At 52.8% G+C, this 27,379-nt stretch overlaps 1 protein-coding gene across 6 annotated transcripts; it reads left to right on the top strand.

Moving 5' to 3' along the window:
• Positions 1–26,858, top strand: THOC5 (THO complex subunit 5). Of its 6 annotated transcripts, none has more exons than XM_073313388.1 (20): positions 1–193; positions 3,321–3,431; positions 4,190–4,333; positions 5,548–5,661; positions 7,407–7,504; positions 8,190–8,336; positions 10,853–10,967; positions 11,620–11,752; positions 14,242–14,319; positions 14,790–14,830; positions 17,196–17,295; positions 18,794–18,902; positions 20,760–20,861; positions 21,369–21,465; positions 22,012–22,126; positions 23,003–23,106; positions 23,279–23,366; positions 24,085–24,200; positions 24,626–24,816; positions 26,601–26,858. In XM_073313388.1, exons 2-20 carry the CDS (start codon positions 3,336–3,338, stop codon positions 26,662–26,664), a joined length of 2,052 nt encoding a protein of 683 aa, XP_073169489.1. In that variant the 5' UTR covers positions 1–193; positions 3,321–3,335; the 3' UTR covers positions 26,665–26,858. The 6 variants fall into 6 exon arrangements, with proteins under 6 accessions (XP_073169489.1, XP_073169488.1, XP_073169491.1 ...); XM_073313387.1 differs by lacking the exon at positions 1–193 and adding an exon at positions 1,676–1,772; XM_073313390.1 differs by lacking the exon at positions 1–193 and adding an exon at positions 1,878–1,902.
• The last annotated feature ends 521 nt before the right edge of the window (positions 26,859–27,379 follow it).

Consider the following 27,379-nt stretch of genomic DNA (forward strand, 5'->3'; position numbering starts at 1 on the left):
GAAGGGGACAAATAAGCAGGCCGGTAGCAGGGCCTGAGTGAAGGAAGATATCAGCGTCTTAAGGGCCTAACTGGCTCCTACTACTTCAGTTGGCTGCCTGTTCTCCTCAAGTGGGTTCAGGGAAGCAGCAGGAAACAGGAAGCTCCCTGAGAAGCTGGGGTTAATCAGTCCAGGCCCTGGGGGGGCTAGAAAGGTACATAAGAGTTTCCTCCTCCTCTCTCCCCTTGCAGCTCCTGCTGCTTTCTGTGATTCCCTCTCCCCTTTTCTCCTGCCTGCCTGTTCTGTCTCTTGTGCCCTCCTCCCCATGGGATGTCCCTCGTGAGCGTGAGCGTGGGGCAACCGACCTCCTTCCTGGGCGGGGACCCTAGTGAAGACTGTCCACCTTTCGATGCCGTGGCTACTATGCCGGCCATGGAGCCAGAGCCCGGCATCACGGAGGGCCCCCTTCCCACCCCCCAGATCCCTGAGCTTGCCTGAGAGGAGCCATTTTCCAGCAGCCTGGCTACTGGGGCCCAGGATCCTGCCTCTGCCCCTCTCCCTGATTCTGCTCCCAACCCCTGCCCTGCTCCTACATTGGATCCAGCACAGCATTCCCCCATCTCTGTGCATCTCGCGCAGAGAGAATCCAGATGCACCAGCAGCAGACACCATTTTCTACACTCTGGGTCCTAGTGGCCCCCCCAGTCTGGCATCTGAGGCAACTGCCTCAATTCGCCTCAGGGTAAGGCCAGCCCTGTGCAGCACCCCCAGGTTTTACATGAGACTCCGCTCCTGGCCCTGTGCCTGGGGTCCTGGTTGCCAACCCTGGCCCCAGGGCTCTGCTCCTAGCCCCACGCTAGGGCTCGGGTCCTGGCTACCCGGCCCAGTGTGGCGTGGCTCGGGCCCTGGCTGCCCAGCCTGGCGCAGGGCTCCGCTCCTGGCCCCGCTCTGTGGAGGGGTCTCTGGCATGGGATGTGGAGGGGGGCTGAAACAATTTTTATAGTAGGGGGGCCGAGAGCCATTGAAGCAAACTGTAAACCCTGTATATGATGGAAACCCCTTCAGGCTAGTTCCAGCGCCTCTGGCCTCTGGGTGCGGGGCGCTGGGCATAGCCTGGGGTCTGGGGGGGGTTTAGCAGGAGGTGGTGCTGTGGTTTTCAACTTGTGCCCCACGGAACGCGTTGTGGGCCGCGTTTGCAGCCCACCATGATCCATAGGTTGAGAACCGCTGCTCTAACCCCTGCTATTCGCAGCCCATCAGCTGTCAGTGCGGGTGCAGACCCCGCTCCAGCCTGATGGGGAGTGGGCCCTGTGTGCTGGGGGGCAGGGGCTAACCAGCCAGACCCCCCGCTCTCACGGCCCCGGGGACCTCAGCAAGTCTGATTCCTCCTGCCAAGTGCTGCCCAGCTGGGCCCCGGTACCATGTCCCACACCGATAACCCCCGTCTCCTCCCTGAACCCCCTCGGTGTGGGGCAGAGCCCCCTTGGGGCATTTACCTGCCTGGCCCCCAGGTGCCCCATGGGCGGGGAGCGGCCGAGGGGAGACACCCCCACGTGCTGCGGACGAGGGGCAGCGGCTCACGGATGGAAGGGACAGGGCCCCTGGTGAATGGGGCCCCGCCCCCAAGTCTATGGGGCGGGGGGGGGCCTGCGGGTGGAGGGATCTGTCTCCTCCAAGGGCCAGCAGAGGGCGGTGAAGCTCGGCGGACGCTCTAGCCCTCGCTGACCGCGGACTCGTCTCCTCCTGCCCCGGCACTTCCGCTGGGAGACTGGAGGTGGCGGGGCGGGAGCCCGGTGAGCGCCCGGGGCAGCGGGGAGCGCGGCGGGGCCCCGCGGTCCGGGGGGGGGCGGGGCGGGGCGAGGCAGCTTGGTCCGGGGGGGGGGGCGAGGCCAGGCCGCTCCGGCGGGGGCTGGGCTGTGTGTGGTGAGGCTGCTCGGTCCAGGTGGCCGGCGGTGCTGGACGCTTGGGGCCCGGGCCCCTGAGGGCGCTGCTGGGGCCCGGGCCCCTGAGGGCGCTGCTGGGGCCCGGGCCCCTGAGGGCGCTGCTGGGGCCCGGGCCCCTGAGGGCGTTGCTGGGGCCCGGGCCCCTGAGGGCGCTGCTGGGGCCCGGGCCCCTGAGGGCGCTGCTGGGGCCCGGGCCCCTGAGGGCGCTGCTGGGGCCCGGGCCCCTGAGGGCGTTGCTGGGGCCCGGGCCCCTGAGGGCGTTGCTGGGGCCCGCTCTGGGGAGAGCTGTTCCCGGGCACGGCGCTCCCCGGGGCGAGACGCGCTCCCTGCCTGTGCGTGTGGCTGGGCGCCAGGCGGTCACGCCGTGGCCGCTGCCCGAGGGGCTGACGCCGGGATCCTGTGCGCTAGGTCTCGCCGCCGTTGGAAGGAGGCTGTCTGGGTCTGGGGGGGCGCTGGCTGCGTGAATCCCCAAGGACAGAGACGAGGAACGGGAGTGAGGGGGTGGTTCTCATTCCCATTTCCTGTACTGATGGTGACTGTATCTGCAGCGCCCGCCAGTGAGCGGAGTTCTTCGTGGGACAGATAGAAAGACAAGGACCCTACCCCAAGGAGCTAGCCATGGAATTTCAGCTGTGATGTGCCCAAGCACTGGGGGAACAGACCCCAGAGAGGGAATGAGGTTCTTGCAGCAATTAGATCAAGCAGCTGGCTTGGGTTTGGTTACATCTGGGGCTGTTTCTTGTGGGCAGTGAGGCAGAGGGATTTGAATGAGGACAGGGAATGGCTTGGCAAGGCAAAGCTGGGAGGGCGTTCATAAGAGTGGCCCTACTGGATCAGACCAAAGGTCCATCTAGCCCAGTGTCCTGTTTTCTGACAGTGGCCAATGCCAGGTGCCCCAGAGGGAATGAACAGAACAGGTCGTCATCAAGTGATGCGTCATGCATAAGACATACATAGCGTGGGAAGCAACATAGAGGTGGCTGTGGGGTGAAGCAGACAAACAAACGAGGCACTGACACATCCTTGGGGGTGGGGATGTGATGTGATGAGGCTAGGTGGGATAAGCAGATGAGGCAGAGTGCTGGAGGGCCTCAAAGGTGAGCAGGAGGGGTTTGACACAGAAATGGGGAGGCAGCGAAAGGATTCAGTGATGTGGGCAGATCACATGAGGAGTCTCATTTTAGCAGATATGCTCTGAGGGGGGTGACATTGCTTTGAGGAGTTGAGAGGGGAGATGATTAGGACAAGAGTTATAGTGACTAGGATAGGAAGGGAGGGGTTGGATTACCCTCCCACTGGAGTACTAGTGCTCTGACAGTAGCTCCGGTTTGTTCCCAAGGAATTGAGGGACTCCCCTTTGGAGAGGAGTGATTTTTGTATTCCTCTCCTGTTCCACAGCCTGTGAAATAAGAAATGTCATCTGATTCAAGCAAGAAGAGGAAACCCAAGGTCATCCGCACCGATGGGGCCCCACAGGAGAGCAAGCGGAGCAGGGCTGACCCTGACCAGGTGGGGTAGAGTGATTGTAAGCCTGTGACAATTCTGCATGCAGATCAGACACCTGTAGGGCTGGTTGGAATGCAGAAGAAGAGGCTGTCGCTCAACTCAGTGGTTTGTTCTGAAAGCTCTTGACATCAGAAAAATATCACCCCTATATGTACACTGTGTTATAAGGGTGAGCTTTTCAAAAGCACTCAGGGTTGGTCTTACGCTACTCTTACCGAAGTAAATGGGAATTTTAGCAATCACCAGCATCCTGAGAAAAGATGGTTTATGACTCTGGGAGCTAGAGTTTGCGCCTTGTGCTTTCTGAGCAATTTTCTTGCTGTGTCACAAGTTTGCACTGGCCCCCGAAAAGATCTTGGGGTGTTTTAAGAAGCCCTGAAAAGATTGAGGGGGGATTGAGTGAGGGTGGCAACTAAACTGGAGCCTAGTGCTAACGAACTGTCTTCCATCCTGTCTGATAATTGAAAGAACTTTACTCACTGCTCTTGTTCTTCTCTTGATTGTCAAATTACATGGGGTGGGAACTGATACTGGCGTCTGGTGACAGTGTAAGAGACAGTCTGAGCTCACTAGACTTTGAGATCCCCAGTGGAGTTTGCCGCACCAGCAATTAGTTAGATCTTCTGAGGTTGCGTAAAGCTGCTTTAAACTTGGAATGGAGGGAGTGTTGATTTGAGAGACCCCACGGGGCCCTTTTCAGAGGAGAGCGGGGGGATGAGTTGTAGTGTTGTGTGCTACTCTGTATTTCTGGCTCTTTGCAGGATGTGAAGTATTACAGTGAAGAGGCAGAGGTGGAACTCCGAGATCCCAACAAAGACTATGAACTCTACAAGCAAACCTGCCAGGAACTTCAGAGGCTCATGGCAGAAATCCAGGATCTGAAGAGCAAAGGCAGCAAAGACAGTGTAGGAAAAAGCCCCTAGAGTTCTTTCCCCTGAGCATTTTTAAATACCTTTCTGCTGCTCCAAGAAAGCCGTGGGTTTGAAGTCCACATGGCATCCTAGCAAGATGCACAAAGGGGGAAGGCGTTTATTACAGTCTCAGCAAAACCAAATAAAATATGAGGACTGATTAGCTCAGGAGAGTGGTGTGGGGATAGGAGGCCTTTTACCAGCGAGAGAATCCAACCCAAATTATTGATTACCCCTGCCTGATGCCTGTTTGGGGGCCTGTGTGAAGCAAGTTGGTGAGTCTCGTTCTAATTCCGGCTAGGGAGGTGTTCACATAGCAAGCTGACTCTAGTGACTGCTGTTTAGAGAGCAAAGAGCATGGAGATAGAATGCACCTCTGGCCTGCACGGGATGGCCACATCAGCTCAGAGTTGAGACATACTGTTAAGGAAAGCTTGCACTGCAGCTGCCTGTTCTGTGGCTGAGAGGAGAACTTCAGCCAGGGCTGTCAGGCTAGCAGCTCTCGCTACACCGAAGACCATGGAAACAGGGGTGCGAGTCTTTGACTGAAGTCTGTGTGCCTCCAGGATAGGGTAGATCCACCTGGTAATAGTCAGGCTTGTTTGATGATTTTACCAAAGGGTAAACACACTTGGTCTCTGAAAGGTTTAAATCCCAGTGAAGGATGTCATGAAACTGGCCTCCTGAGCGAAAAAGAGCCCTGTACTGAGCCCATGGGGAATCTTGTGATTCTGATCTCTTCCTGGACTAAGGAAAGAGTCTGTGCATGTCTGTTTCCACTGAACCTGGAAATGTGTGGCACCTTAGGAAGTCCTAGAGATATTAACCAGTGTTTCACGTTTGAGAATTGTCTCATAGATTCCAAAGCCAGAAGGGACCATTGTGATCATCCCATCTGACTTCCTGTATAACACAGGCTGAAGACCTGCCTCAAAATAATTCCTAGAGCAGAGCTTCTTGAAAAACATCCAATCTTGATTTACCAATGATCAGTGATCCACCCACCTGACCCTTGGTAAATTGTTCCAATGGTTTGGTACCCTCACTGCCAAAAATGTACGCCTTATTTCCAGTCTCTGCAGATCCCTGCTTGTTCTAGTTACTTCTCCCATGCACAGTAACAAAGTGGCTCTGCAGTGGCAATCTATGCAAGCAACAGTTACTAGTGAGTAAACTTCCTTACCCCAGCTCTCCTTCCTACTTGTCAGGCTGTTGCAATAGAAGAGCGTCGGATCCAGAGCTGCATGCACTTCATGACCCTGAAGAAACTCAACCGTTTGGCTCATATTCGACTAAAGAAGGGGAGAGATCAGACCCATGAGGTACAATGGAGGCCAGAGATTGAAAGGGATGCTACCTGGAATGGCAGAGGGATTAGGGATCTTCTGGAATGGCAGAGGGGGAGTGGGGGTTACTGTCTGGTACCTTAGTACACACTGGATTAGGTCCAAGTGGTCTCTGAGTTGGAGGCTCACAGGGAAACTCCACTGAAGTGGAGCAGATAATCTAATAACTAGAATGAATGAAGAAGCAGCAGCACCCTCTTAATGTCTGATGTGATTTAACAGTCAAGAAGCTGCTGTTGATCTGATGTACAGCAGGGCTGAGAAGAAAATAGTGCCTTGCTCTTGTGTAGAACTTTGCATCCCTAGATCTCAAAGCACTTTACAAAGGAGGTGTGAGTATCATTTTCGCCATTGTACGGGGAGGAGAATTGACTGGCCCCAGGTTACCCAGCCGAGCTGGTATAGGCTCCAGGGCTCTCAAGTACCAGTCCATGCTGCCCTGCATTTTCTCCCTCCTGTTCTATCTGGAGATCCTGCTTGGAAGTATCCATGTCGATACAATCAGACCGTTCACGGTGAGGGGGATAAAGACACAGTGATGGGTGTTCCTGAAAAAACTTGACTTATGTTCTTATCAAGTAAATATGCACGTAGTGAGCTGAGAAGCTGTGTTGTTGCTAATCGCTGCAGCCTCTTCCCCGGAACGTGGCGTGACCTGTCCCTTGATTCAGCCATGCAGTCTTTATTTTTAATGTGGAGAATCAAGTAGATTATTCAGATTCCAGATTTCTGCAGGGATCAAAATCCTCTCTCTAGGTATTTCTAATTCACCCATTACCATAGCACCAGTAATTGTCATCTTGATAGTATATCAATGTAGAAGTAACTGGTAAATCCCAAACACTATGTTTAAGATAAACCTGTATTAATTACTCATACACCTCCAAGTAAGCTGAGTTGATACTACTAAACTCCTTAGAACAGGGGTCCACAAACTGGGGGGTGCGGCTGGGGCCTTGGAGGAAGTGCCACCCAGCTCCACTGCTGGCCTTGGCTTCCAGTCCAGCCTCTGCCCCCTTACCCCTGTCTGTGGCCTCCCCGCTCCTGGAGCCACAGCTTCTCTTCCGGCCCCACTCCCGGTGTGTGTGGGGAGATGCGGACAGGGGTAAAGTAGGGCATGAGGTAAAAAGTTTGGGGACCACTGCCCCAGAACCTTCCCAGACTGACTAGCTCCTGGAACCCTACATACCTGCATGCTTGCTCTAACCCACTCGCTGGTTTTCAGTTTTGCAAAACTTTTTTGAAGTGAGTAGTGCCCACAGGAATGAAAAGCCTTAGCAGTGTCCTTATAGCAGGCACATAGAGTTACAAAGCCAGCTTCTCTTCTGATCTGACAGCTTTTGTTTGCCGTGGTTATAGATTCAGAAGGGACCACTGTGATCATCTGCCCTGACCACCTATTTAACACAGGCCAGAGAATTAATTATTCTTTGAACTAGAGCAGATCTTTTAGAAGAACATCCAATTTGATTTGGTTCTCACCTTGCATGCCCTGATCTCCCCACTAGTAATGAACTCAAGGCCATTTTGTACAGGCTGGTGGTGGAGTGCCAACCAGTGCCCATGATACCTCCTGGGTTTCACCATGGCCATTCCATAAAATCTGCCATCTCCAAATGGCAGCCCTTGGTCCTTGCCATCTGTTGGGCATGTTGCTCTATTAATTCCGGTTTTATCTGCACTGTTATTTTTACGCTCACCTGATCACATTCTTCTTTCAGGCAAAGCAGAAAGTAGACGCCTATCACCTGCAACTCCAGAACCTATTGTATGAGGTGATGCATCTGCAGAAGGAGATCACCAAATGCCTGGAGTTTAAGTGAGTACAGCAAGAGAGAAGGAGGCTGTAACTTGAGTTGCACGTGTCAGATACAAAGGGTCTTAGGGAGGGTGTAATGCCTAGAGTCACAAGGAGAGCCTAGCTCCCATCACTGAAAGATCATAAGAATCCTGAATGCTGCCATACCAGGGCTGAGAATCTGGCATGTGGTCTGGATATCCTGGAGGTTCCTGGGGCAAGTGGAAGGAGACGGGTGCATAGGGAAGAGTCAGGACAGTCAGGATAAATACTGTGAAGGTTTTTGATAGGAATTGTGCTGGTCCAACAATGTTTTCTTTGGATCAGTTTTTAAAATGCTTAGCTGAACTGCATCAGTGTAGTTATTCCAAAGGCTGCACCTTCCACAGTCAAGTCTCTGAGCTCTTACGAAGTGCGACTGTCCCTCGGCTGACTTCTGAATAAATCTGAGGACAGACAGCCAGGCAGGGAACACACATTGGCAACACCCAGGAAAGGAATGGCCCTGTTCAGATATGAACTGTGCGCTTAGCGGGGCCTGTTGCAATTTTGCTTTCTGGAACGTTAGTAAATTCATGTTTCAAGGTGGGTCTCGTAATCGGGAAACAAATAGTGAATGCTGAGGTTGTGAGATTGCCGGTAATGGTGCAGCTCTGCACTGGGATTCCCAGCCTCCCCCAGACTCATCCCTTCTCCATCCCTGCAGGTCAAAACATGAGGAGATTGATCTAGTGAGCGTGGATGAATTTTACAAAGAGGCTCCTCCAGAAATCAGCAAACCTGACATTACCCTCAATGAGCCGCACCAACAGACGCTGGCCCGCCTCGACTGGGAGCTGGAGCAGCGCAAAAGGTAAGCCAACAGGCCACCATTCAGATCAGTCCTGTCTCTACCTGGCACCAAGCGTTTGTTGGTATATATTTCACAGCCCAGGGATATGCACTTTGAAAATAACCTTTTGTATTTCACTTGTCAGTCACTAAATGAAACAAACAATACAGTAACAGCAAAGAAAGGCTACACAGTCAGTTTAAACTAGTTACTAAAGGACAAATGGCAGATCCCTTTTTAACACACAGATGGGCCTGTCTCTCAGATCTGTTTTTACTGTTTATTCTGAACAGTGTCTTGATCCTGTTTTTCAGTTCAGGGAGTCTTCTCTTATGTGGCTAATTAAAGGGAGGCAGAGCTATGCCCTGGTCTCTTCCCAGAGGAACAACACTCATTGTTTGACAGAAGTGGGCTGTGAAGGGTGTAATTCTGCATTTAAAATGGCCCCCTCAAGGATTGAACTCACAACCCTGGGTTTAGCAGGCCAATGCTCAAACCACTGAGCTATCCCTCCCCCCACATATTATACGCACCACAGGGTGGAGCTGAGAGCATGCAATTCTTTGTCCATTGCTCCATTTCAAAGAGTCGTCATTAACAGGGGCTCAGCCATCACCAATCTGAAATCATCCATCGGTAACCGCAGGAGGAGCGTCCTGCCAACGGATTGCTTTAATGTCCCACTAAAAATGTCTGCACCTTGGAAACCGACTTTAAAAAGCAAAGAAGAGCTAGGATGAGGTTTCCCCACAGTAGTGAGTGGAAGGTGTGTGGTTAAATCACTAGTCATCTGTGCAAATCCTAGCCCTAGTGCCTACAGTGTTCATGGTCTCTTTCCCCTCATTTGGCAGCTCTAATTTGTGGGGTGTACTAGCTTAAAAGTAGGTTTTATTTATGAGAACTCTTCTGACTGGAAGCTTTGTGGTTTTTCCATTTCTGCCTTCTCCAGCCAGTCACACACCCTCCCATACTATCATCTGATAGTTATGACTATGCCTCTTAGCTAAAGCTGTGCTTCTAAGTGAGGGCCTGTGTAAAACTGGCATTGTGGGGTTCTGTGTTTGTCTCAGCAGGTCCATTCCAGACAGCCTTAGCTTTCCTGTCTAAACTGTTTTTCTGATGGAAAATTGGGTTTTCCACAATCAGAATTTTTCACAAACGGCTCTGCTTTCCCTGTCTGTTTCACCCACTCCATTTGTTTGGGGCGAAAAACTGAATGCTCAAAAGCTGAAATATTTTTATTTTGAAATGCCACCGCAGCGTGTAATGGGAGTTGTGGTTTGGCTGCCCCATGCTTCCATTCTTCTCTATGGGCCAGGTTCCCCTGCTGGACTTCATCTGCCATGATGCAAAACTGCTATGATACATGCCATCCCTCTTCAAGAGGGGAGACCATGGTACATCCTGGGAGATGTAGACCAGTTAAGTAGCCTGTATAGAGCAAAATGGAAGCATTAGGCACCCACAGTACAACATGAGACACTGCGGTGGCATTCCCAAATCAAAATATTTTGATTTTCAGGCTTTCTGTTTTCTGATGAAAAAAATCACAGGGAGAAAGAACCATTTTCTGATCAGCAATTGTCCTCAGTTCACAATTAAAAATAGTGAGGGAGGTTTCCCCTCTTGGGCTCTGAGAGTTAAGCTGGTGTCTCTCTCATTTATCAGAGCCAGTAGTAAAGATTCTTTATGTCAAATAAGTCCTTCAGTGTTATGTGAAACCTCATTGTCTTCCAGGGGTTTGCACAGCTATTACTGATAGGCACTTAATAAAAATTAAAAAACCAAAATGCTTCTGTTGACAGCACAAGATGGAAAAGACTCTCCTGTAGCTATTTTAGATCTACAGGGCTAACAGACCCAATAAAGCAGCATGAAGAATGTACTTTGTCGCTGAAGTCAGCGGTTGAGATGCGAATATGGGAGCAGATCAGGGGAGTAAGGAGGGGCCGTTCGTATGTCCTCATTTCTTAGAGTAGAAGAGAGCTTGGAATATGTTGCTGTGTTTACTAAATGGCACATTTACTCTTCAGATTTCTCAAGTAGTTTCTCCTCAGTTTTATTTTCATAGATTCCAAAGCCAGAAGGGACCAGCTAGTCTGGAATGGAGTTTACTACCTGCTTTGGGATGCTTCCACAGGCATCTGAGAAGATCCGTGCGGAGATCCCACCTCAACAGTTATCTCTTAACAGTTTCGCGCTCTCTTGAACGCTCTTCAGAATTCTTTTCAATTTTCCCAGTTTTCCAGCTCTGCTAGGTTTCTTGCGGTTTGTTTTCCCTTTCCCTTGGATTTTAATGAACTCTTCATTTATCACATCACTTCAGAGGTGACAGCAAGGTCAGATATTGATCAAAATAGGCTCTGAAGCTGACTTCAAAGCATAGAGTGACCTATCTCAGTTCGAGAGCTCCTGCCCATGGAATCAGGAGCCCTGGATCCTGAGGTTTAGAAATGCACCAATAGGGAGCAGAGATTCTGATCTGACATCTGTCTCCTTTGTGAATGCGGTGCTGTAAATGAGCTTCTCTTGTGCAGGCTGGCGGAGAAGTATAAGGAGTGTCTGGCCAACAAGGAGAAGATCCTGAAGGAGATAGAAGTGAAGAAGGAATATCTGAGCAGCCTCCAGCCCCGGCTCAACAGCATCATGCAGGTACTTCCTGAGCTCAACAAAGCCCTCCTCTTTGCCTGTGAGACTGGCTGCTTGCAGTGAGAGTCTGTGTGTTTCCTGCTAGATGGATCAGAGCCCTTTGTGCTGGCCCTTGCCTGTCTGCCCTCTAACCTTCAGTTGTTGGGAGGTAGATGGTGTGGGGACAGGCTGGCGAAATCCGCAGTAAGGGAGGTTCAGAGCACTGGGAGCATGGGGACCGAGGCTGTTTGGAGGTGTTGGAACTGCTCCTTTACCTGTGCTTCCAGATCCTCACAGGGCGAGGATTTCCTGTGCAATCTCATTGTGCAGCAGCCCCTGCTGAGGTGCTGGCAGAAGACTCGTTAGATGGGACCTTCCATGGAGAGCAATTGTAGCTTCCTCCCCTTGCGTCAGACTTGGCTGGGAAGAGCGGGTGAAAGAAGTAGGTTCTCTCCCGTCTGCAAAGCCATTAGTCCTCCCCCTAAGGAGAGCTGAGCTTCCCGGTGGCTGCTGCTGAACATCCCAAGGGGCATCTCTGCCCAGAGGGTTGTGTATGTTCCTGGCGCAGGTTCCAGGTCTCCTGCACAGCCGCATCGAGCACAAACCGCTCGGTGACTGGGCTGGTGTGCAAACAATTCCAGTACCAATCGTGTGTGTGTGATTTGTGTCCCACCAGGCCTCCCTTCCTGTCCAGGAGTATCTCTTCATGCCTTTCGACCAGGCACACAAGCAGTACGAGACAGCTAGACACTTGCCACCACCTCTCTATGTTCTCTTTGTCCAAGCCAACGCCTATGGTCAGGCCTGTGGTGAGTATCAATGTCGGGGGAGGGGAGTAAGGCGGTTGAGACAGCCTTCATCTGTGTCACTGAAAGCTGTGATGTGAGTGGACCGGGGAGTCCGTCCCCCCATGGGCCAAATTTCACAGCTGCCTGCAGAAAATCCTGCTGTTGTGAGATGTGCGGATGACTCTGCTGCATCCGATCCACTCTGCCTCCGCCACTTCTGCATAGCTCCTCCACCGCTGCTCTCGGAGCCTGCTTGGGGGCAGCCACAGCCTGGGAGCCGGCCTGATGAAGCAGCATCATATGAGAACCTCGTTCGTTTGGCTGCTGCGGCTGAGCCCCTCGCCCCTCCCTCCCTCCCACGCCTCTCCTGGAAGAGTTGCTCTGAGAGCTCTTTTCAAACCTGTGCCCCACTCAAGGGATTGTGGGCACTGCAGCAGTGATGGCTTTAAAGCCAGCCGCCTAGCTCAAGTATGCTCCGTCCACAGCCCCCATGGTATGGCGCTGGCATTCGGCACTCCTGCCTGTTGGGCTGTCGTGATCCGGGACCATTCAGAACGGGCTGTTGAAGGCCATGTCCGCGCTGCTGGGACAACAGCGGCTTAGCTATGCAGGCATAGCCCCATGGTGGGAGGGGTTTTTCCATCAGTGTCAGCACTCCAGTGCCCCAAGCAGTGGAAGCGTTCTTCTGTCAATCTAGCTGTGTCTACACCATGGCTTAGGTCAGCATAGCTACGGCACTCGGAGGGGTGGGATTTTCACACCCCTGAACGGTGTAACAGCCTGGAGCAGGCCTCACTGCTTGCTGGGTCGGTGCTGAGGGGGTGTCAGTTCCTGCATGGCTTCCTGTAGCGGGACAAAGCCCATAACTTGTCGGGGAGACTGGTCCAGGGCAGAGCCTTGAAACTGACATGGCTCCTGTCCTCTATGTGGCTCGTGTGCAGTGAGGAGGTGATCCAACCCTTCAAGTCCTCTGTCAAAGCATAAGGGTTGGCAGCTCCCAGGAGAGCCCAGACTAATGCCCTCTGTGCTTACTGTGGCTCAGTGCACTCCTGCAACTTCATCTGCCAGTCAAGGGGCCCCCTTCCTTGCCTGGCAAATTCCCTGTCGCTGAGACCTGTTTAACTGTCACCTGCTTCTCAACACACACAGCAAGGGGATAGCACTTCTCTTCTTCACTCTTCCCCTCTCTCCCTCCCTCCCTTCCTTCCTGTCCTTTTCCGGCCCACCCCATTAGCTAACATGAAACCCTTCTCCCAGCCGCTCAGGCAGGGTGAGTACCTTTCTTTCCTTGCGTCTGAAATCTGCCAGAAGCCCCCTTTGTAGCAGAAGGTGGTTGTTTTTAAAATAGCCAAATCCCCACCCCTGGGTTTAGAGCTTCCTAGGGACCAGACAGGGCACAGTGTAGAGCCCCAGTGTGTGGCCCTCTCTAATTCTCTGTTCAGTGCTTGGATACTGTGGTGATGGGCACCCTGGAAAACCCTAAACCGGTCCCACAGTGAGCTCCTGAGGCTGAGACTCCTTAGGGGTTGCCAGCCTAGATTGGACCAGGGGCCAGTCTACTCCAGCATCCTGTATCCAAGAGTGGCCAGCACCAGATGCTTCAGGGGAAGGTGTAAGAAACCTGCAGTAGCAAATGTGGGATAATGGACCCCCATATTAGGTCTCAACCTGATCTCTAATAGTTATGTCCTGGAGCACCCAAAACTATTATTAATATAACTGGATATTCTTGTTATCCATATGCATGACCAATCCTTTTTTAGACTCTTGCCAAATTCTTGGCCTCAGCAACTTCCAGTGTAACTGAGTTCCATAGTCTTAATTAAATGTGTGGAAAAGGATGTCCTCTGATCGTTTTTGAATTATTCTTTTTACTCACTCATTCCAGTTGCTGACATGTAGAGATGTGCATGCCAAATGCTGCTGACCAGCTTTCATCTCTGGTTCTCCTTTCTTCTTGTGATGTCTCATTTCAGGCTCCTCAGCCCACATGCAGTTACCTGCTACAGCGATGAGCCTGGTAAAAATACCTTGATGGGTACTGCATTGCACAAAAGCCATTTAAGACAGGATCACAACCCATCTGGCATTTTGCCCCTGACGTAGGGGATACCTTGCATTTGGGGAACGGGGCATATTGATGGAGGGTAATGTGAAACAATAATCGGAGTGGGAAATTTGTGATCCCCCTCGCACCACAATGTCACTAGTGTGTCTGTGTGTCATTACTGCTGTTCCACCTGTGGAGAGGTGCACAGAGCATTGGATGGGAAGGTGATCTCACCACAGCTCTGGAGCATGCTTACAAACAAAATGTCTTGCATCTTGGCTGCCCACTAGGCCCTGAATCTGCCTGTTGCTAGTGGGGAAGAGGCTACAAAAGTAACTTGACAAACTCTTTGGCATCCTTGCTTCCAAGCTTGATGCCTCTCTAGGTGGCTGGCAGCAGCAACCTTCCCTTTAAATGCATGGCCCTCAAGAAGTGCTGAATGGCGCTTTGCCCTCCACAGATAAGAAGCTGGCTGTGGCAATCGAAGGGAGTGTGGAAGAAGCCAAGGCCCTCTACAAGCCACCAGAGGACTCCCAAGGTAAGTTATAACTTGGCATCCCCGCCTGCCTTGGCCCAGCCTGGGGGCTGAAAGCTGATACGGGAGGTGGCGGGGGAAGGATCTGAGGAGCAATGTTGTTCCTTGGGCAGGGCTGCAATAGCTCTATAGCTTATCTCTGTGCAGTGGCTGCTTAAATAGCCTTGGCTCCTCCCTCACACCCGACTCACCCTCCTGGGGAGACGGGTGGCCGAGTGTTAGGAAGAGTCCCTCCAGCAGTGCCCGGTGGCACATGGGGGATCTCGGTCATGTAGAGGCTGTAAAGGGGCCAAAAGGCATGTAACACATCGAGGGCCTCAGCTGTGCTAAGTGCCCCTTTGTGGGCACCTGTGTCTTCTAGGGATAACACTGCAGTGCAGGGGTAGTGGGTCCCTGGGGCATGACTGTTTGGACAGTCTCTCAAATGGATCCCTGCGCTTGGCTCTTGCTTATCCCTCTGTTTGAATGTGCAGATGACGAGAGTGATTCTGATGCTGAAGAGGAGCAGACCACGGTAAGGGACTAGCACTGCCCCAATATTGAAATTCTGGGATCTCCTCGCATGGGTGGACCCACTTCTGTTTCTCCCAGTGAAGCATTGGGTAGTGCTTAGAGTGGGGGGCAGGGCTGGGGCTTCTCTTTCCTGCTCTGCCACTGATCTGATGTGTGACCTTGAGCCTCAACGTTCCCATCTGTAAATAGGACCAATGATGCCTCCTGTCACAGATCCACAGGGTCTAGTCCATGCCCAGCCTATAACCAGTCCCTTGGGAGTGATCCCTTTAGTGCACTGGGCCCCAAGGACCCTCACAATTCCACAGGGGCAGGCCTGTGGCCTCCACGACTCCAAAACTGGGCATTTCCTGTTTCTCCTTGACTCCCTGCAGCAAATTGAGCCAAGCCAGACTCCTGCAGGAGGCTTATATTGTGCTCCTAAAGTATCTGCAGTACCACCAGACAGCCTTTCCAAACCAAGGTAACGATTTCTTAGTCTCCTGGCCTCCAGAATCGGAAAGTCCTTTGGTTAGCAGGAAGGGTTTATTTAAATCAGCAATGTAAATCATGATTTAAATCACCCAGTGGAAAACCTCACTTATATCATTGATTTTAATCACCTTTTCCATTTGTACTTCAGTGATTTTTATGAAGTGCAACTTTATTGGTTGATCTAACCATGAAAACTTGTTGATTTACAAGTAAATAGAGTCTGTACACTAGATTTGATACATCTTTTTGTTACCTTGGAGGATAAACTATAACTATATCAATTTATTTAAATAATTATATAGCTTAATAGTTTCAAATTCTTATTAATTGTACACGTTCAGTAAGTTAGAAAAGGGTGAATGACCTATTGCTTATTTACTAGGTAATTCACTTTTTGCTCCTGATTTGTGTCATTCTGCGTTAGGGTGGTAACTGGAATTGAATTAAACACACAAATCAGCATAATAAGATTTATTTTTATTATACAAACCAACTTTTAAATGTTTTGGATACATAAACTTCTCTTACCAAAACGTGTTTCCCATTTACAACTAAATAGGGATTAATTGTAGTCAGTGAATTAAATTGATTATTTCAGGTCAACCTGGGAAAATTTTCAAATATGCTGATGGGAAAGTGACTGGAGCTTAAGTTCCTACTCACCTAAGTCTCATAAAAAGGATACCATTTCCTAAGTTACTTGTGCTGTCCTTCAGACTTTCAAAACTAGTAGATTTCACACCCTCCCTCCCTCCTCGTTTTCATTCATTTTAAACTGGTTTACAAGAAAAACTTACTATGACTGGAATAACAACATCAAAAAGAATCTGATTTTAAATAAAATCTAATTTAATTTTTTTTTCTTTTTTCAAAAAATGCCTCACTGATTTTTCTGAACCCTGGTGTGGAGAGGCAAAGGTTGGGGTAGAATTCAACCTGGCCAACACTGCCATCTGTCCCTTTCTCCTGAGTCCCTGGTGTCTGTCTGCCTCCAAAGGCGAGCTCTTAGCTCATAGCTCCTTTCCCCTTTGTTCTCCAGCTCCAGGCCTTTGCTTTGCTTCTCCCTGCAGGGGGGGATCTGCTTCCTCTTGGCTGTGGGTTTCTAGGTGTGAATGTCCTGGCTATTGGGGTTCCCTTTGCCTTTCCAGATCCCCCATTGATATGGGTCAGTTTCAGCCAGTCCTGACACACCCATTTATACCATCCCAGGCAGTTACATGGCCCAACACCTCCTGTCCACTCCTCTGCCTCATGAACAGCTTTTTAACCCTTTATACTCCGTGCATAGCAATGCAAAGCTTGGGGGAAACAGAGGCATACAGAGGATTAATAAAAATATTACCAAAATTCTCCCTTTGTCACACTTCCCAAGAAGGGGATGTGAGGGTTAATGTTTGCAGAGCCCTTTAGGGGATACATTTTCAAAGGCAGTGAGAGTTGAGCACTGAATTGCCCTAAGTGCCTTTGGAAATCTCCTCCTCAGAGGTTTGCATGACTGGGGTATGTGTATGCCAAGCATTGCTCACAGCTGGCTCTGGCAGGGTTCAGGTTCTTAGTGCTTTGAGAGAAGGTCCACTCCGAGTATGGGCCGTCAGACGTGCAGATGCTATTGGAGAGAGCACTCAGCAACTCCTGAGATCTGACCCCAATTACCCTTTGTGGACTTGACAAGTCACAGCTCTGTGCCTCAGTTTCCCTCTCTGTAAATTCTCTACCTGGCACCCAGGATGCTGCATGGAGTAGTTATAGTTAGGTTGCTGTGTAAGTGCTAAGCATTGTTTTGCCTGCAAAAGACAGAGAAGCTTGCCCCATTTGCTGTGAACACATAGCCATGGGGTGGGAAGAATGTGACATGTTTTCAGGTGCTGTGATTCTGCTCTCCCCTGCCGCAGAAGCGTCGCCGCCCCACGCTGGGCGTGCAGCTGGACGACAAGCGCAAGGAGATGCTGAAGAGACACCCACTGTCTGTTACCATTGACCTCAAGTGCAAAGGTACAAGGGCGTTAGACTCCAAGAGTCAGGTTCTGATCTCAGTGTAAATCCATTGACTTCAGTGAGCCATTGGATGTACACCGGTGCCTGTGAGATCAGAATGTGGCCCCAGGAGTCGAGTTTCAAAGATCCACCTTTCTGGGTAGCTGGGGGTGAGTCACACAAGAGTCCCCCCTACGTGAATGAACGATGATCTTCACGGCAGGTCGGCCCAGAGTGAGCCAAACCATTCCATGTAGGCGGGGGGGACAAAGACGGGAGAGACCACTGCCCTGGCCTCTCTAACAAAGGGGCAAGTGAACTCGAACTGTGGTAATGGCGGAGTTGCCAGAGTGCCTTGGCGCAGCTGTGCTGGGGAGAGAAACTTGTCTGGCTTTCTACTGTATGGTATTCTCATGCCCTCTGGATGGGCCAGGGTGTTTGTTCCTCAGTAGTCTCTAGGCTGTTCTTTGTTTGCCTCTCTGCTCTCAGGCACAGAGGGAGCAGAGTTTTATCTGTTGGTTCTGAGACCATGGAGCCATTGGTGCAAAAATGAGGGCCCTCTGGCCGTGCCCTTTGGCCTCTGCACCAGCAGCTCTGCTCTCCCGGGCTTGCAGGGAAGTGCTTGGCTCTGCCTCCTCCAGCAGAGACTCCTCTGCATGGAGCTTGGCACCCTGCGACACCAGGATTCAGGAGCTTCTGCTTCTGCAGCACTGTTAGTCTTGACAGCCTGTGAGACCACCTCTGAGGGGAACCTCGCCCGGCGTTGGTGCGGCCTAGCACAGGACAGGGGCCGTGCTGCTGCACGCATTTCAGAGGGCACCTCTGTGCCATTTCCAGATGTGGCAGGGCTTGTCCTGTTGGCGTGAGGGGCCAGGGAGAGAGGGGTTCCTTGGCCATGTGTTGCACTCGTCTCACATGCGTGGGATTCCCAGGGTAGCAGTATGTAGGGTCTCTAGCTGTCCAGTCTCAGGCTTCCACAAGCGAAGCAGGATCAGGCGGGTCAGTACCTGGATGGGAAGGCTCCAAGGAAAAGCGGTGCTGGCAGCTCAGCAAGGGGCACGCTTTGCTTGGCGTCAGCATTGCCCCAGGGCTCTGGCCCCTAGGGGATCAAACTACCTTTCAGAGGAGACCTAGAACCACAGGCCTCCCACCTATGCTTATTCAAGATCCTCAGCACATCTCGTTAGAGAAGGGGTGTTCACTCCAGTGGCCTGGCCAGATCCCGGGCTGGGATATTGTATGCTGCCCCTGCACTTTCAGTTCACCTGGATCACTGACTCCCTTATCTCAAGTTTCCTTCCCCTGATTTCTAGCTTAGAATTGTACATAGTTTCCTCCCCCGATTTGGTGTCCGTGTCCACATCTGGCCAGTCAGAGTCAGCAGCCACATGAACCAGTGAAAGCAGCATGGGGTTTCTGCTCCTCTTGACTGTTTTCTTCCTTTCTTGTCTGCCCTGCTCCTTCATCCCCACAAATGGCTTTTCTTTCCCATGCCGTCACCAATGTCACCACGCAGATGACAGCGTGCTCCACCTGATCTTCTTCTACCTGATAAACCTCAATGTCATGACGGTGAAAACCAAGGTGACCACTGCTACGGAGATGACCACGCCCATCAGTGCTGGGTAAGCCAAACCCACGGAGGTGTCAAGGCCAAGTCTGTTCCCCGTCCTTGCACTGGGAATGGAATTTTTCTGACCTTGATCTCACCGCAGAGGAGCTGCTGTCCTCCGCATTCTCTGTTCAAAGTGACCCTAGGGGGACGTACCAAGCACCCCACGTGACAGAGGCTTGACTGGGGTTGAGCTCAGCAGAGTGCTTAGCAGGACTCCTTCGCCCTGGCCTCTAAGAAGCAGCCGCAGGGCTGCGAAGTGAAAGCTGTTGTCAGGATGTGCCTCGCTCCTCTCTTCCCTGGCTGAAAAGCTACAAGCTACTTTCTGTTGAAATGCTGCCTGCATTTCTCCTGCCTCCGCTTGAGCAACCCAGCGGAGCTGGGACCTGGCGGCTTTATCTCAGCCTGCCCTGCGTGAGGCAGAACGTGAAGCGCCCACCAGCAAGGGGAGCTGGAGACTTGAAAACCCTCCCGAACGAGGCAGTGGGCCGCATTGCTCATGCAGCGTCCTTCCCTTCAGCAAGGGGGACCCGTCCTGCAGCCCTTTGTCGGCCAGCCGCCAGGGTGATGCAGCTGCTCACGCAGCTACAGTTCGGAAGGCAAGGGACTGAGTTGTCGGTACAGAGACAGAGTCTTTCTCTAATCTGATTTATCCTTTGCAGTGAGACTGAAGGATCAGGGTAAAAGGAGACGGTCACGTGGCTTTGATCATTGGGAAAATAAATCTGCTTCCCTTGGAGTACCGCGTGTCTGCTGCCACGGCCAGCGGGCCCAGATTAATAGGTTAGCGCACAGGCAGAGGAGGAGCTGGGGCATCTCATCTGCTTGTCACATTTAATTACCATCTTGCAGATGAATGGTTTCCTTCCCTGCCCCAAGCCTGTGTCTGGCACTCTCCCTCCACCTCCTTGTTCTCCAGGTCACCTTGTCTCGAGAGCCGTGGATAATGCCTTCTGCTGGAGAACCCATCCAAGTTTGATTAGTGTGAGAACTGGGCTGAAACTGCAGCTGCAGAAACCTGCCCTGGACGTTAATTCAGTAGAAAATGCCCAGTTCTGAAGGAGCTCCAGGGATGAGATGGGAAGTGGGGGCTGCTTGTCTGTGCATCTCATAGCATGAGCTTCCACGTGGCAGTGGACAGATCCCCCGGCTTGGAGCACTTTCTCCATGGCAGTGCCCCCTTGCTGGTCAGGGGCAGGGAGGAGGGATGTTCCTGTGCAGCAAATCCTTCATCTGCTGGAGTCGTAGTTGGCAGCAGGCTGCCTACAGACTCTCCCAGCTGGGTCCTTTGTCACCTGCAGCTGCCCTTCACCAACTTGCCTCTCCTCCTCAGGGCCCCATGTGCTTTGCAGCGAGCCGGCCCTGTGTTCTGTCGTGGTTTGGGGTGTGGTGTTGATGCTGTGGCAAGTGCAGAACACCTTTCAAACAAAGGTTTCTGTTGCATGGTGTGATCAGCCAGCTGCCCCTCTTGTCTGCGGGGAGATTAGCAGCCATTTCTTTTACACCAGCTCTGCAGTTTGTTTTCAGCAGCCCACAGATTGGCCATCTTTAGGTTTCAGCGTCAACCCATTTAGATGGCTTGGCGAAGCTCACCCCTCAGTTGCTCCTCCAGGTTCCCACAAACTCGGCACATCAGTGCATCAGATTACACGCGGGTCGTGTTTTCAGTTATCGCTACAGCTGGACAGGGGAAACAGCTTCCAGGAAAAGGATACTCTGATTCCAGTTCTACGGCCAGGGGTGAAATCCGTGGCTGTGGGGCCCTGAAATGCGTCTCGTCCGTTGCCAGTGCACTCTGCTCTTAATGATCCCAAAGAGCACTGTCATTCTGGAAAATCTGTGGCTGACTTTAGCCTTCCTTCTCCCCCAGAGATCTGCTGTCTCCAGGCTCCCTGCTGAACTGCCTGTATCCTGGGGATCATGGGAGGAGAACTCCAAATCCAGCCAACCAGTTCCAGTTCGATAAAGTCGGGTGAGTCAGCTGCACACCTGCCCCTGCCCTTAGTCATGTCCAGCATTGTCCATGGAGGCCAGTCAGGCAGGGCAGCCTAGAGCAGGAGACTAGGGTGCTTGCATTGTTCCCATCGCGATGTGGGACCTAAAGGGCTGCTTCTGCCAGTGTGTGCTGTGGGGAAGCTTTCTAGCCCAGGACAGCTGGGGCAGCCAGGCCAAATGGCAATACCCTACACTCAGGGCTGGACTGCTGCTTCTGGAACAGCTGGGTGAGATGGTGGCTCGTCTATAATGGAAGCCTTGTTTAGCTGGGAAAAGAACTCTGATACCTGGAGTTCGGGACACACATGCCTGCCCGTTTGGTGTGTGCATGGCTGCATCAGGAGCTGGAGTCATACTCTTGGCAAGTGTCGGGGAGGTGGGTCTGTCTGCTGCTTCCAGCACTCCAGGTCTGGCTCTCTCACACTGGGGAGACCGCCCCCTCTGTCTTAGGTGGCACTGTGATATTTTCCTTTTGTTTCCTAAGCATCCTGACCCTGAGTGATTATGTGACAGATCTGGGGCACCCCTACATGTGGGTGCAGAAGCTGGGTGGCCTGCATTTCCCCAAAGATCAGCCTCAGGTATGTCTGAGGCACAGCCTCCGGAAAGCAAAACCCTAGTGAGGGAAGGTGTTTCCTGAGGCCCTGCCAGGCTGTCATCCCCTCTGCTCTACCCGGTGGCTACTCTCACACTTGGGATCTCAAGCCCACGGTTGCCATTCTTTTAAGCTCCAAAGCCAGGTGCAGCCAGCTTTGGTGGCTCCTGCAGTATCAAAAGGCAGTCACTCCTGAGCTCAGGAATCTAACTGCAGCTGAATTAGGGGCTGAATTGGGGCGAGGACAGGCTGGTGTTGCCACAGTCTGGCTTGGCAATGGCCCAGCCTTGTTAGTTTGCTGGGAGCCAAATCTAGCTCCTCTTCCCAAGTGGGCATTAGTCTCCTTCAGGCTAATTAGATGGAGGAAGATGAGCATGTTCCAGAGAGTAACCAGAGGAAAATGTATTTTCCCAGTGTGCTGTGCACTGTGGAATACTGTGCTTAAGGGATTCCAGTACAACCAGCTGTCGGCCCCTGCTAGTGGGTAAGGAAAGAAATCCAGGCTCTAGGTCACAGTCCTTCCTGTCCGCAGCACACAGTGACCGCAGATAACTCGCTGAGTGCCAGCCACATGGAGATGACTATGAAGTTGCTCAGGACGAGGCTGCAGTCCCGCCTGGCTCTCCACAAGCAGTTTGCTTCACTTGGTAAGGACAGTGCACCCTCCCAGTGGTCTCCCTCCTCCCCTGAGCGTAGGACATTGGCCATCAGAGCAGGGTTGTCCATTTGAATCCTGTTTAGAAGAGGTGACAATAGTGTTTCCTTGAAGGGATTCCAGGGCCCTCGTCCTTCCGACAGACATGGTACGCAGCTCCTGCTTTCAGAGCAGAAAAGCGAGATTCTGGTCCCTGTAGTGATGGTCTCTGACCCCCCTCGTTGGAGCTCTGCTTACAGTGGCTCTGTACAAATGTCCCCATGGGTGTCTCTGGCCAGATCGAACTCCCCGTATACTCAGTGGAAGGTTGGTCGAACTGGCCAGTGCTGCAAGTTCCACCTGGCTTCAGAAAGTCCAGCTGTTCTTTCTGCCTTTGGTGCTGTCACCAGCTGTGAAAGCTCTGCAGATAGCGTGTAGCTAGCGGTTTTACTGTTAAAGTGTGAGGCAGGCTTTGCTTCAGCTCGCTCGCTCCTAGCAGCTGGACTGGGTTGCGTTCACTCTGCCCTCAAACACCACACTGGGAATCAGTTCGGCATGTGGAGAGAGATGAGTTGCTCACCTCACAGCCTGCACTTTGCCAAAGTTTCTCCCATCCATGTGCAGACCTGCCCCACCCTGCCCAGCCTGTGGGCTCTGGAGGGATCACGGCTCAGGTTGGTGAGCTGCCGGATGCTCTCGCATGCCCCTCTATTCAGTGTCTGTAGACATCAGCTGCAACTAAAGAGGCCCATGGACTCCAGATTTGACTGTACCTGAGCTTCTTCCCCCCTCCCCTGTTCTGTCTTGGTTGTCCCAGACAGTGGTAGTGGGGCTTGATCCTGCCTGTGGGTTTTCAGTTCAGCTCAACTGGGTTTGTCGTTGCTTTCAGAGCATGGCATCGTGCCGGTCTCCAGCGAGTGCCAGCATCTCTTCCCTTCCAAGGTCGTGTCACGCTTGGTGAAGTGGGCTGCGCTCCCCTACGAGGATTACCTGGTAGGTGCAGATAGCCTTAGGTGCAACGCCAGAGCAAGGGACCAGCTTCAGCTTCCCACTCCCCTGGCAGAAGCAGATCAATAACCCTGCACTTTCCCGTCTTCGGTGCCCACGCTGCAGATCTGAGCACACAGCTTTGTTTATCCCCATTCCCCGGCGTCTCCCCCTGCAGGAGCTGTCCTACACCAAAGACGTGGTGGAGGCTGGCTTGGCTGAAGACACTCACCTCTATTATATGGCTCTGGTAGAGAGAGGGACAGGTGGGTGTGTTTCCCCTCCTTTGGTCTCAGGCTCCAGGGAGTGCTGCGTGTGGCTTCCTTTGTTCCCTCTGACATTACACTCAGAAGCAGCCAGTGGTGTCCTCATGCCATCTGTTCACCAGCCCTCAAGCCCTGAGGAGAGGCTGGCACGTGGTGATTGTCCTTGAAAGGCTGAGACGTCACTAGCAGGTGTTAGCAGCAGAAGCTGTTGGGACAGTTAGATCAGTGGGTCTCAACCTTTGTGGACAACTGGGCCCTTTCACTAGACAGTGGCCCCGTGGCAATCTGCCACTGTTCCTCCCCCAATAAGTGACTGGCATGGGCTCTTCTAGACTTTGACTTGGGCCAGTGCACAGCTCCAGTCTGCCATCTGGGGGGCCAGGCAAAGCTGTCTTCCCTCCTCCCTCACTTAGCCCGCACCCTGGGTTCTCCCTAGAATCCTGGGAGGCATAACCATGCCTGGAAGCTATGCTGGCTTTCTTTCCATCATTGCCTCCCTGACGGGCACCAGTGTCGCTCTCCAGAATGCTCTGGCTCCATCACTGTGAGTGGCTGGTTGGGGGAGACAGAGTCCTCACAGGCCATCAACCTAGATTCCGAAAAGCAGATCCAGTGCGCTAGAAACAAGCCAAACTGGGTGAGAGGGTTAGGGAGCTGGTGCGGGGAGGAGGTTCAGGGATAGTGTGTAATCCTAGATCTCTTCCCTTGCACGTCTCAGCCAAACTCCAGGCAGCTGTCGTGCTGAATCCAGGCTACTCCTCCATGCCACCCATCTTTAACCTGTGTCTGAACTGGAAAGGGGAGAAAACCAATAGCAACGATGACAACATTCGGGTAAACTGGAGGGGAGAAGAGTCTTCTCTCACGGGGTCAGATCTAATGTGGTTTGGAAGCGCCAGAGCCACTGTTGGGTGATGCCAGTTGCTGGCCTGTTGGAAAGAGTAGATCAGCAAGCACGGCAGAGGCCAGGGGGTGAATGGGCTGTGGAGTCTGAACTCCCCTCTCGCCTTCTGGAGGTAGCCTGGCTGAAGCGTCTTGGTAGCAACTGTGCCAGGCCTGCTGGAGGGGAATGGGGGAAGACGGAGAGATCTTGGGTTTCTGGGGGTGTCGAGCCAGTCCCTTCACCAGAAAGCGAGGTTCCTGCAGCAGACCGGGGGTCCCTGGAGGAGACACTGTCCATAGCGTAGGAAGGGAAAGTAATTAGTGATCAGCTAGCCAGAGTTCCCTGGGAGACTGATTCCATCCCCTGGCTCTTGCAGGCAATGGAGAGCGAGGTCAACGTGTGCTACAAGGAGCTGTGTGGGCCAAGGCCTGGCTACCAGCTGCTGACCAATCAGCTGCAGCGCTTGTGCGTCGTGCTGGACGTCTACCTGGAAACAGAGTCCCATGACACCAGCGTGGAAGGGCCCAAGGAGTTCCCCCAGGAGAAGATGTGCCTGCGTCTTGTCAGGTGAGGGCCCAGCCCACTGCCAGGAGGCTCTGGGGAACGGGCAGAGGGCTGCCCTGGAGCCAAGGCAGCCACACAGGGACCGTACATAACTCTCTGGCCAGCAAGACTCCATGTCGGGGACACGCCAGGGAGGGAAACGATTAATATGAAGTGAATCAGAGGCCGTCTAATGAGGCAGTTTCTAGAGCTTCACTGTCTGCACTGTTCCCTGGAGTGTGCAGCTCTGCAAACCGCTTCCTCCCACCTTCCACTTGATACCAGCTGAGCATCACTCGGCGCACCTCGTTCGCTGCCTGCAGAGACACCCCCCCCCCCCATGAGATGCGGTTCCTCCTGTCCCCGCTTCTTCCTGCTGCTCCCGGCATGTACACAGTTCCACCAGGAGCCAGCCTGGGCTGCTCCGAGATCAGCCAATGCCATTTACTCCGTTTTCCAGGCCTTGGTCTTTGTGGCTGATGCCTCCCCTCCCTGCCCCCTCCTTGCCTGATCTGCCCCACACAGGCCCTTGATTGAATCCTGCACCTGGGCAGTGGAGATCCTGGGTGGAGCCATTCAGGATGGTGCCCTGTGAGCTGAGGCTCTTGTTTCTCTAGTAGCTGCCCCTTGCTCTCTGCCATGGTGTAGCGTAGACGGCAGCTGCTCCTTGCCAAGAAGTCTGTCCTGGGCTCATCCACACCTGCTGGTCTGGCCCTTAACCATGAGTGACGGACCTTAAAACTGTGAAGTCCCATGGTCTGTCCTGCCACTAGGTAGAAGCTTCTTCCCCACCCCCAAGAAATGGTTTCTCAGGAGCATCCCCCTGTGTCTCCTGCTGAACCCACCACACACACCTCATTCCAGCAAGCAGGTTCTCCTGCTCTGGCAGGTGCCTCTTGCCTTTTTATCCCTTTCTCCGAGCACTGGACTAACGCTCACCAGTCGCCCCAGTCCACACTCAGCCAAAGAACAGTCACTGGGCAGGCTTCCCCCAGATAGTACTGCTGTTCCAGTCTGAGCATCCTCCCAATCCCTCTCCCACTGCGCCGTGATCCTGCCCTGCAGCTCCCTGGCCAGCTTGAGCAGCTACTGCCTTTGAGCCTAATTGTCTTGGCAGTTTTACACTGGGGCAAATGGCTCTTGGAATGAGACTGTGAAGCTCCCTGCAGTAGTGACTCTGAATGAGGCTCAGCCCATAGGCTCCTGGTTTGTTTCCTCTGCACCCACACTTGAGAGATCCCCCTCATCCCCTGTCGATTCTCCCCCTCTTGAAATGCCACTGATTCCCCCCAGCCTGTCTCGCCTGCCGCTCTGTTTGTTTCACTCTGTTCGTTTCACTCTGTTCTTCCCAGCTCCCCTCCCCACTGTGCTGAATAAGATTGAGACATAGGATAAAAATCCCCTTCTAGTGCAGTGGTTCTCAACCATGAGTCCAGGGCCCCCTGGGGGGCCGCAAGCAGGTTTCAGAGGGTCCTCTAAGCATGGCCAGCATTAGACTTGGGCCCAGGGCAGAAAGCCGAAGTCTCACTGTGTGGGGCTGAAGCCCTGAGCCCTGCCACCTGGGGCTGAAGCCAAAGCCGAGTAACTTAGCTTCACGGGGAAAATGTGTGGCATGGGGCCCCAGGCAATTGACCTGCTTGCTAACCCCTAACGCCAGCCCTGGCTTTTATATGCAGATAACCAGTGGTTGTGGTACAGGTGGGCTGTGGAGTTTTTATAGCATGTTGGGGGGCCTCAGAAAACGTTGGAACCCCTGGTCTAGTACATACTGCAGCCTAACCTCCCCGCTCTCTCATCCCCTCTTGCAGGGGGCCCAACCGCATGAAGCCGTTCAAGTACAACCATCCTCAGGGGTTCTTCAGTCACCGCTGACCCCATCACCCGGATTGTCCTGCCTCCAGCCACTGAACTCCCGCAGCACTTGAATCTCTGTGTGACCGTGGTTCTCAGCTGGTTGGGGGTCAACCACGTCCTCCAGGAACCTCCCCTGCCCCTTCATGCAGCGCTCTCATTCCAGCGTTGCTTCCCAGGGGTGTTGTAAAGTATTAAATTGTAGATGAAGAAAAGTCCGTGTCTGATCCATGTGTGTGAATGCCAGCTGCACCTTGGTAGGTGGGTCTGGTGGCAGCCCAGCTGAGGGGAGCGGCTGGATCATTGCTAGCGATGCCTATTAGGGAGCTATGCTCACAGCTTCTCTAAAGGGTCCCGGGTGGATGTCCCAAGGGCGTGGCTTAGCAAATAGCCCATGAAAAGTGGCAGCTCCCAGGCTTCTGCGCTAGGGACACAGAGATGATGGAGGAGATGTCATTGGACTGTCACTCCCTTCTCATTCTCTGTGCCCATGCGAGCCTTTTCAGCCACCCGCCCCCATTTGCCCCTCTGTCCTGCCCTTCTTCTGGGCCCAAGAGAGGACTTTGATCACCCCTGCACCAGCACTTCCAGGCCTTGAGGAAGCTCTTTTGATCAGGGATGGAAAATCCTATCCCAGCTCCTGTGGGAGGAGCTTCAGCTCCTTTGACTCCAGAGCCACTTCCCTCCTTTGCCGTGAGCCCCTGGCAATGGCAAGTGGAATGGGTGTATGTGTGAG

The sequence above is a fragment of the Lepidochelys kempii genome, chromosome 15 (genome assembly GCF_965140265.1).
Source record: "Lepidochelys kempii isolate rLepKem1 chromosome 15, rLepKem1.hap2, whole genome shotgun sequence".
Taxonomy (NCBI): domain Eukaryota; kingdom Metazoa; phylum Chordata; order Testudines; family Cheloniidae; genus Lepidochelys; species Lepidochelys kempii.